Raw genomic sequence first — 11383 nt, forward strand, 5'->3', positions numbered from 1 at the left:
CCCAAATGTGTTAATTTAAAATGTATCTTCATTGTGTTTCAGAATACAGTAAAATCCGTTTGTTTTTAAATGGAAGCATTCTGACACGCAGATCTTGGAAAATACAAATAATGTATCTGAACAAAGGTATATATACTGAAATATAACCTGGTTTTAAGGATTGGTGTTTATACTGAGGCAACTCTCAATGGCAGCGTTTGTTCCAAAATACTAATGAGACATACTGAAATCTCATCTATGCAAAAATGCAAATGTTGTATCTGAATATATGTATATATGTTAAAATATAAGTTAGTTTGGAGGATTGGTGTTTATTTAGACAAACTCTACTAAACAGTGGCAACGTCTGTTGCAAAACAGGAATGCGACAGACTGTAATCGCATCTATGCGGTGAAACTCACCTTGCTCGACAACACTCCTCTTCAGTCATCCTGTATTATTCACAGAGTCCTTGGCTCCAACTGATTCCACTGACCAAAGGTCACTATTGTTAAGATTCCCCCACCTTTGTATGATAGCCTCTGGGTAGGTATGCTTATATAATAGGCATTAACAGCAGGTGTGATTGTGTTCCAGCTCACTGACCCGCTGACTTTCATGTCTGATTGCCTCCCGTTGATGCGACAGGATAAAGCCATGCTTAATTGGTTTTGATATATTTCATTTATAAAACAATGAAAGCGTTTTAATTATCCTTCTCTTAATTACAAGATGAATTTTGACTAAGACGTAAAATTCCTAACAAGTTGGCCTGCGGAGTCTGCAGTGAAAGCTGACCTCATGAGGTTAACGTTTTGTCACTAACGTAAATGTAAATGTTAGAGTCTGGATCAGACAATCCCGTGACTAACAACACGACCGTTGATACACTTTGTCTTTTCACTGGTATGTTCCGAAAGTTGGGTGTTTGCCTTTTGGGTGAAAAATGATGTAATTGTTTACAGACATTCCGTTCGCTTGATTTGAATTAACACGAAACACCTATGGTATTAAATCTTTATGAAACGATGACTGTTGTATCCTTTGTGTGGCATACTGGCCCTATTTATATTTATTGTGCTGTTTCATAGAGAGGAGCAGGACATTACCTGTGTTTGGCTTGTTGGATGTCAGTTAAAAATACCATAACTGAAAAGAAACACGCCCAAATCCCCACTTGACAGCTTGAACGCGTTACATTCAGGAGAAAATTGTAAAACGTTGTATTTCCTCTTGTTTTTTGTCAGTCGTTCGTCCGTCATGCCAACGACCCGGGTTCGATTCCCCACATGTCCCTGTCTCAAATGTTAGACATTTGAGTCGAGGTAGAAATCCTTTGATGTTTGATGTTGTGACAACGTTATTGCTGTAAGGGATTAAGACCCTGGTTTTCTGCAAAATATAAAATGCGTTCGTTCAGGAAACGAAATGAGACGTGTACTGATATGTGAGTGAGTTCGCTCAGTGACTGAGTAATGAAATTAATATTTAGTTCACTGAATTCAATACTAGTACTATTTGATTTCCTACATGAACTTGCACGCTATAGGAAAGTGTTGGAAATGACGATTTTCATCATCATGTCCACAACTTCAGTTTTTGCAAATACACAAATTACATCTTAAGTGTCTTTCTACATCTCAAGGTGGGAGATACCTTTGTGAAAATAGTTAAAATATCAAACAAAAGGTTGCCTATTTTAATGTTATAAACGTTTAATGTTTATAGAATGTTTAATGTATATGTAATATGCATCCGAATGAATGCACAAATACAAATGATTTTAAACAGAGTGACTCTTGTTTAGTTATTTTCCGGCTAACATTTTAGTATTAACCGTACGGTTCTAAACGCATTGACTGCCATGCATATTGTCTAGAACTTGTCGACCTTAACGACATACCCCTGCAAGCCGACCAGTTTGTTTTTACACCTATACAAAGGTCGGACTTGCGGAACCTAACACCGATACAGTGCATGAAGCTCATTTCTTGTGCCCCCGCCTTGATATTGCTTCAATATTGCTGAAAGCGGCGTAAAACTAACCTCACTCACTCACACTTGTATTGTGTCGGCAAAGTGATTAAATCGATTGTATGAACAAAACAACACAAAGTTTCGTGTTTTACAGACATTTTATAATCATCAACATAACATACTTAACATTATGGACAAAATAGTGGAATTATATAGTTTCCAGTTTGCAGAAACCATTCGTTCAGTCTCACAACAATATTTTGGCGTTATTTATAGTACGTACCTTTTCGTTGCATCATGTGAATAAACCTACTGAACATAGGATTATAGGCATAAGAAATCTTAGTACTTAATTAAATGGACACGTATATATGGACACGTATATATGTCATCGCATGACAGGGTTCTAGTCTAGCACGTAACGGAGGTAACTCTCAAATAGTCACTTTAGAATATTCTATAGGCACAACGCTTTCCCTTTCAGTACCAACACTAGTACCATGTTATTTTAGACATTTCATATAAACACATAGTAAAGAATATACCGGAACTATAAATAATGTATGCGCCATGGGACAAACATAAGTAAAATATGAATAGAGCACAAGTTTCCTTTCAACTTAAGTGACTTTATAACATAATTTTGACTTGTAATCACACATAGGCATTAATCCAGTAAAATCTACATAGAGGAAGTCTGAAATAAGGATTGTATCTGCTTTAGTTCTACTCTCGGGAAATAATATAAACATGCATGAAATATATATACACTAAAATACACCCATTCAGCTGATAATTCCAGTGTAAAAAGCGACTTGATATTTGACACCTTTTCTGCAATCAGGTTTGGCAATAGAAGAAATACGTATTAGGTATATATACATACGTATTATCGTCGTTGTGAATTCATTTATGAAATTTAATTATGTACAAGAGGTGGGGATCGCTTCAAAGATGTTTTTGCTTTATTATCGAATTCGCACTAAACACTGCTGTCCTTTTGTAAGACCGTTTCTTGGCTGGCTACGAATTTACGAATAATCTTTGATACAAACCCTCACAAATCAATCACAAATCACAGATTGCTGTTTTCACCCGTTTTGTTGAATACAGATATAATGGGTCACGTTGAATACTTACCGCTATGCTTCATAAATCAAGTCCTCTACCAAAAGTCACAATGATATGAAAATAAGAAAATATTGAAATGAATATAAAAGAAATCTTTGTTTAGCGGAGTGACAACTAAGATCTGGCTTCTCTGAGGGTGGATATCGACCGAGATTGTAGCATTATCAATTCCAAAAGGACGTTGATCTTCGTGACATGAAGTTAAGCAAATTGTGAAAATATGCCAAAGATTCCAATTCTCTTGTTCACAAAATTGATGGAAGAGTTGGGTGCGTGTGTGCGCACGCAGGCGGAGAATGTTGGCTTTTGGAACCTAGTACCTATGTGAGTACGGAAAGTAGGTCCGATGTTTAGTGTGACTGGAAGACGGGTTGTATGTGGGACGTCGCTGATTTGCTCTCTGGTCCAAACTCCGGAAGCTGCGGTCAAACTTGAACTCTAGTTCGTCATCAAGGCTGATGTCGTGCTCAACACCGGTGGAGACTGGGTAGGAAGAAGTTGTGGCGTTGTAAGGCAGGTGGGAGACGCGGTGACTGGAGTAGATCGGACCGGACAGTTTGGACCTGGCTGCAGAGAGGACGTCTTGAGCAGCCTTCACGGCATCGGTAGTGTCCGGACTGGCTTTGAGGCTCTCTCGGGAGTCGGAGAAACCTGCGGGTGGAGGAAAACGAGGTTCATGTCTCGCCTGAGTGTGAATACAGAGGGCTGTGTCATATCTAGTTGCCAGAGAGTGGATAGACAGATAGGGTGTTCTCCTTACCTGAGTGTGAATGGAAGGAAGCACTGATTATGTCTCCTTGTCTAAATGTGATAGTGTTTATGTCGAGTTGCCAGGTTGTGAATATGAAATTAGTGATCTAGCTGTCTGATTGTGAATAGAGGGGAGTGTGTGTGTGTGTCAGAGAGCGAGAGAGAGAGATAGAGAGAGCGAGAGATAGATAGAGAGAGAGAGAGAGAGCATGCGTGTGTGTAGTTTATGTGTAAGAACACACAAACTCCTGGATGAACTGGTTAGGGTCAGGGTGAAATAATTGATTGTTGGTGGCCCGTAACCAGGGTGATGTTTGATACAGTGGAGCACTGCTATACAGGACAGTTACCGGAATCCGAGTTCCTGGACGCGGTAGCCGGAGCTAGTGGAGATGTTGCTACCCTGGCCTGGTACTTCTGCAGCTCCTCCTCCTGCATCTGGGCGATGTATTTGACCGAGTCCAACTCGGACCTCAGCTTGTGACACAGGGCCAGTGCACCACGGGCAACAAGAGATTGGGGGACGATATCCGAGTCGAAGGCTCGCTGCAGCGTCCCTTCCGACAACAGGTTGAAGTTAACCTGCTCAAGGAGCTCCCGCTTCTGCTCCTGGCCAAGCTTGTCCTTCTCTGGAACACCAGACATTAAAACACTATATGTATACTCCATTACATGTGGGTCAATACTCCGGGATAAGCGAGGAAGTGCAACAGGTTTTCATGCTCTTACCTGCCTGCATCCTCGATATCTCCAGGGTATTTATCGGGCCGACCCGTGGATGCATCCAGGGTATAGTGGAGACTGTTCGGAACGTATACCCTGGAGATATCGAGGATGACCTGCCTGTTCCCAAACCAGTAGTTTCAACATTCAGGAAAGCACCACCATACATACGGGACATTGTCGAGTATCCAGGGCGAGTCCAAGTGATACAACAGTATTAAATCAACATGGTTTATCTGAGAATAGGCCAAGGACACTGTGTGTGTTCGATATTAGAACTGGTTTTCAGTTACCCATGCTTGTCGTAAGACGCGACTAATGCGGTCGCTGACTTGGTCATCTTATCCCTATTGCGTAGATCGATGTTTATGATGCGGATTGTCTGGTCCAGACTCCAGTATATAGAGACCGCTGTCACACAGCTTGCATATTGCTGGAGTGCGGCGTTAAAGAATAAACCAATCGTCATGAAATAGGCGTTTACTCCTGTGCATGTGGATGCGTCACAACATCTGTCGTACACAATCCACTTGTTTTCAAGACAGCTGCCCTCAGTATTTATGACACCCTGCTTTAGATCAACAACAAACAGAATAGAAGTTTTATGCCACGGTTATCTATTGACACAAGGAAAAGATGCACATTAGGTTTTGTAAGGTCCCAAGCTGACGTCATTACAGACCCTCGTCATGGTTTCGACAGAACATTCATAGTCAGCCAGGTCTTTCCACGCCTCGTGGCAGACCATAACAGGTCATTCCACGCCTTGTGGCAGACCATAACAGGTCATTCCACGCCTTGTGGAAGACCATAACAGGTCTTTCCACGCCTTTTGGCAGACCATAACAGGTCTTTCCACGCCTTGTGGCAGACCATAACTATCCAGCAGTGGGACAGGAATACCGCCTAATGACACTAGACAGGCGATGGCCATTGAGACTTATTTGTCTTATCCTACTATCTACAGCGTGTATTACCCTACAGTGTTTGTCAAGATATGCAGACCAACCCTGATAGATGTTCAAGAAGAGGCTTTTTCTAACCCTACTGACTCATTAAGTAAGATTACCTTTGAGGTACTTCTCATTGTATGGACTTCGAAAGACTCTACAAATTCTACAAGGAGACCACGACTGACAAATATCAAAACCAAGCTCACCATCATGCAATATCGGCTACCAGTACTGATAAGAACCAATTGTGACTAGCATAAAACCGGAGTTGGAGATCATGTAGGACTGATTACATAATCGAGCATTGTAGACTTGACACAAACCAGAATCAGATGTCTGTATCAAACCGCTGATGAATACCATTGCGGGTAACATACACTAGTATTGTAGACCACGCAGTACAGATGGCACAATACTAGCACTGTAGATCATGCAGTAATGGTAACGCCCAAGCAGTATTGGGTTCCTTGCAGTACTGATTATATAACACCAGTAGTTCCAGTACCCATGACACAATAGTAGCACTGGTGGTAACGGTGACATGCAAACAGTATTGCGCTATTTTCAATACTGATTACATTACATTAAAACTGAGTTCCAGTACTGATGATACGATAATATCACTGGGGACCTTGCAGTAATGGTGGCACCACATGATTATAGGAGGCCTTGCAGTACTGATACATAACACCAGTACTGAGTTCTGTACCGATGACACGATACAGGCATTCGAGGTCATGTGAGTGAGTGAGTTCAGTTTTACGCCGCTTTTTAACAATATTCCAGCAATATCACGACGGGGGACACCAGAAAATGGGCTTCACACATTGTACCCTTAAGGGGAATCGAACCCGGCGTGACGAGCGAACGCTTTAACCACTAGGCTACCCCACAGACCGGAGGTTATGTAGTAATGGTGACACCAAAACAGTACTTTATCAGTACTCGCACTTGACACTTGTTGGTATCAGATCAGTACTGCAAGTTCTTCAATTAATGTAATAGTAATTCCCAGAAACAAACACCAATGTCAGACCTTTACCAGAAGCGATTTCTCGTTTTTGTTTCAACAAGATTCAAGATGGTGCCATGCATATCTGTCGCTTGCCGATAGATTTTGTTACTGGATATTAAGAGGTTCTTATGTCTTGAATACATCCATAAGTCGAATTCATTACTTGGTCCCCAGAGATTCGACTCATCGGGATTTGACTGTAATCATTTGGCGTCACACTTACTACATGACTTCAGTGCTATAGTAATTGTGTCAAGCAGGGGTACTGGAAGTCAGTATTGGTTTCGTGTTATCAGTACTGTAAGGTCTTCATGGTGTCACCGTTACCATATGATCTACAGTGCCAGTATTGTGTCGTCAGTACTGGTTTCGGGCTATCAGTATTGCAAGGACAAGCGGATAATCACTTAGCACCTATTTAATTTCCATATAGTACCCGACAACCACGTGGGGTAGCCATATCTGGTTCCCCTTCCCCCAACTGCCCTTTGTACCCGGCGTGGTATGTTATAGCATAATGGAACTGGGTAAATACTCTTCTACATACCCTGGATTCATGTGCCATCATCTGATCTGATGAGATACACTCCTGCCAGATTGTTCTGTTGTAGCTGTGCTGAAAGCCATTTCAAGGCAGTGGTCCAACAGAGTTGGAACTCTTGCCAAGAGAACTTGATTGTGATCTGCAACTTCCATTGCGCTCCTATTACTTCTGCGGGAACGTTAACCCTACGTATTTTAGTAGACTGCATACTAGACTAACGCTTAATCTCTGAATACACAGAGACCAGAGATTCACATCGGGAATTCTAGACTTCATTTAAGACTTTAGCATTACAGACGTTGACAGCCTGTAGCGAAAATTACGTGGATCTGGGACTGTGAGGCAGAGTAATTGTATATGTACATGGCCGATTGATGTAGTTTTCAAAATAGATTTACACTTTAATTGGTGATAATTTATGGGAGTAATTGCAGGGAACGGGGGTTGGTTGGGTTGACCCAGCAATTACGTCTACCAGCCGTATTCAGTACGGCCATGTTCTTTGCGTTAACTGATGTCATGGAGTTACGGTTCCACATGGCATTCGTCTTGTAATAAAGATGTGTTTCCGGAGAGGTATTTGCAGTAGGAGGTCGTCATGGATATGAAAGGACGAATGTGCTTCCACATAAGTTAAATGCAGTTAACTTTGACAGCCTTCACTACTGGACAAGGTCCAGCGTTTTCTATTACAGAAAGGAAAGACCCCTCACTGTGTTTAAGCACTTTCCTTTCCAAGATGAAATGGTAATTAATCACTTAGAAACCTGATACTGCATTATCATGGCGGTCTGTTAACACCCAGGGTTAAGCTAACAGCCGGAGGGCACACCGATCTACGCGAAGGGGACTGGTCATTTATCATAGGTTGAGTGGATCAAAGGGAATAAGGAGGGGTCACCACATATATCATAGTCCCTAGGAAAATATAACATTGTATATTAGTGGGGACGGTCATTATAAAATGGTTGCTATATAACACATTTTCTTTTTAGTGTTTTGTGAGGATCATAAATAAATGTATAAGGTCATCGGGAGGGTCATCCATATATGTCAAACATCAGGAGATCATTTTGCACATTAATTCATCAGACACTACTGACCTATCCTCCTGTAATAAATGATCGATCCCCTGGTCACAGTGACACACACTGGAGCAGGTCACACGTTATAATACCCTGATCATCATCAATCGGCTTTTACGAAAAGCTTGGCATACTGAGGATCACGTCTTCCATTGAAAAACCCATATTGACCTTTTAACACGTGTTGACAGGTGCATTCGGTGTTACTGACGATGTGCATCGTTTTCTAGCAACAGATGTACGGACTCACCTGTCTTAAGGATGTATTCTAGGACCTCGTACATTTTATCGTGGGTGACTCTGCCGCTAGATGGTGCTGCGGAAGCCAGAAGTTTGAACGTCTCTGCCGTCAGGACGCCTTTACGTGCCATTTCAGACATATAGGTGTCAACAAGCTTGCACGCGTTCTCAGCATCGTCTCCGCCGCCCCTGGTCGACTCCAGCACTATATCGTGTAGAACAGACGGCGATATAATACACAAATCCTCCGGCGAGAGTTTGTTGAGCATTTCTCCTGCAATTTTGACTAGGACTTCACGACAAGAACAACCACGAGCTGTTGCTATCCTGAGGACTTTCGTTATCCACTCTGTTGTCACCTCCGATACAGCATACGCCTCTTCAGGCAACACCAAAAGGATTGCGTCTAGGACTTTTGAAATGTCAGTCTTAACGACTGATTTGTCTGTACATTTAGAACTTACTGTTTTGGTTGAATCATCTTTATCTTGATCTTTTCCTTTAGAATCTGTCTTCGGTTTGGTGTCGTCTGCTTCATCCTTTTCTATAGCTATGGTGACATACCTTATCGCCATTTCTCCTAACTCGGAGAGCTTCACTCCCTTTTCTTTTCCCTGTGTTAGAATTTTTACAAACCATTCCACAGGTAGAGTGTATAGATTATTGGAAGATTTCTCGCCTTTTTCCTCAGAAGACTTCTTGGAAGTCGGGCTGCTGAAGCGTGTGGGTAGTTTTAACCAACAGTCAACTAGAGCCTCGATACACTGGTCCACGATTCCGGCTCTTTCAGCAAGCGTCCCAACAGTAGCACAATACAACAGCAAGGTAACGATCCCAGAACTTGAACGACTCATTTTAGCAGACGTAATTGTGTCTTGGAGGAATTTTTCAGATATCTCGATTAGATTTGCTTCTCCGTTCATTTGGAGATATTCCGCGGCACATCGTACTTGGACGATGTTGTTTTTAGTCAAATCGTAGGTCATGCTGTAGCAGAAATCAGCTACGAGGCTGAAAATATCTTGACCACCCGGAAAGTTTGTCAGCTCAACTATTTGAGTATCCGACATGTTTCCACGAGCGAGGTTGTTGAAGTACCCTGACTTAGTGTATAGCGGGAATTTATGAAGCTTAAACATGTTTCCGTCAACATTCACTGTCAGATCGGACAAATCTCCCGTCTCACGGAATCTTGAGAAATTCATCTTGGTTGAATATTGTTGTAAATCGTAGCACGGTGTGTCGTCTGCTCGTAGATCAAGACGTTCTATATCACTGACATGCCTGTCAATGTCAATATCATATTTACCGTCAGTCACGCTGCCTAGCAACAACCAACGCTACAACTAAAATACATGTGTGTTTAAAAGGCGATCGAGTCCTCCACCAGCAGTGTGAAACAATACACGTACCATTTGTCACAACAATGTCAATTCGCGCCCTACCTCGTCAGTCCCCGAATCGGTAAAGTTCCTGAAATTTCCAGCACGCGACAAAACAACAGAGCAAATAAGTCCTTTTTCCTTTCCCTTTCTGTGAAGTGATATATGTCTTTTAAATACCGCTGCTGTCATGAAGCCAAGAGCCCAGATTGTGCTTACAAAACGCAACACACAACTTACTGTGGAGGTACTAGTTCAACGCCACTGTTTGTTATTGATGTGCAGCGATAATAGTTGCCCATGTTCAAACATGTCTGCGTTGGGCACTCGTTTCGCGGGTAGTGTTAGTATCAAAACACGTATCACTATAGCTGTCCTCAACACGGACGGGTAAATACGTCAATTTTTTGTCACTCCTTAGCTATTTGATCAGCAAATACATGCCATTGGCACTTAATATTGAACGCCGAATTATCAATCATCGCCAGTTTTCCCGCCATGAGCTTCAGCTGTTTCCAATGACAAACGGTATCAGTCGAGCAGTTTAGAGAGTAAATGGCCTCGGCTTGCAAGGCGATTATCCCTCGCTATAACGCGGTTGCGTTGTACCTACTGTAAAAACCAATGCAAACATTAGTTTGTGGCAATTTAAGGACGGTAATGGTAACTGTAGCGTTACTATAATGCATTGTATATGTGGTGCTTGTGTTGTGTTTAGAGCCTCGATATAGGTGTAGGCACAATGGCACAACAGACTTGCTTTGTCGCTATCTGATTATATTGCTGACAGAAGTGTTTTAATCTGTCGGAACTGCACCAAAACCCGCTTTTAATTTCATTTTGTGTTTGATATTTGTCAGTTTGATAACTCTGTTCAAGTAACTCGGATTATATGAATGAATAACAAACAGTAGCAGTTAAAGTTTGATTTTTTGTATATTTCAAACAACTGTCTATAGTCTACACTGTCCTCAAGTGTAGAATTAATTTATTTATAAAAATGTTTTAACAGACGTCTGTCATACTGATATATATATATATATATATATATATATATATATATATATATATATATATATATATATATGTAAAAAAGAACCTCCGATGTCCATGGTGTATCTTATGTACAATTTGTGGTTAAAATTTGTGTATCTTTTTAGTATGGCAGCCATTACAATGTCTGAATTTTTAAAAGGAGACTGAAAAAGTCTTGCCCGATCTGCGGGCAGGCATTGTTGTGCCATTATGTGACTTATATAAAGACTTGAGTCATTCGTACCACCTACTAGGTCTGTTCCCGTGGGTATTTAAACATACCGCGAATAGCTCGGTTCAGCGGTGACTATTTAAACCTAGGTGTACCCGACACATGTTAAACGTTGACAATATCTCGAATGGTCTGACACGCAGTCGCTATTCAGAGGTAACTTGTAATAATTTATGTCACACCAGTATCGGCGGTTCTGCCGCCATATCGTGGCACAACAAATACCAACCAAGGAATCAAAACCGGATTTTCTGCAAAACCAGCGACAGTACGTACCATGTGTCCATTTGTACGATTTAATGTAACGGACATGTTGTTTTAAACTTGCAAAAGGAA

General features: G+C 41.5%; 1 protein-coding gene across 1 annotated transcript; it reads right to left on the reverse strand.

Moving 5' to 3' along the window:
- Window positions 1-2096: 2096 nt before the first annotated feature.
- Window positions 2097-10336, reverse strand: LOC137265637 (uncharacterized). The gene is made up of 3 exons (XM_067801070.1): window positions 8409-10336; window positions 4189-4467; window positions 2097-3739 (listed from the first exon to the last, which is right to left on the reverse strand). Exons 1-3 carry the CDS (start codon window positions 9601-9603, stop codon window positions 3402-3404), a joined length of 1812 nt encoding a protein of 603 aa, XP_067657171.1. The 5' UTR covers window positions 9604-10336; the 3' UTR covers window positions 2097-3401.
- Window positions 10337-11383: the final 1047 nt, after the last annotated feature.

The sequence above is a fragment of the Haliotis asinina genome, chromosome 15 (assembly GCF_037392515.1).
Source record: "Haliotis asinina isolate JCU_RB_2024 chromosome 15, JCU_Hal_asi_v2, whole genome shotgun sequence".
Classification (NCBI taxonomy): Eukaryota; Metazoa; Mollusca; class Gastropoda; order Lepetellida; family Haliotidae; genus Haliotis; species Haliotis asinina.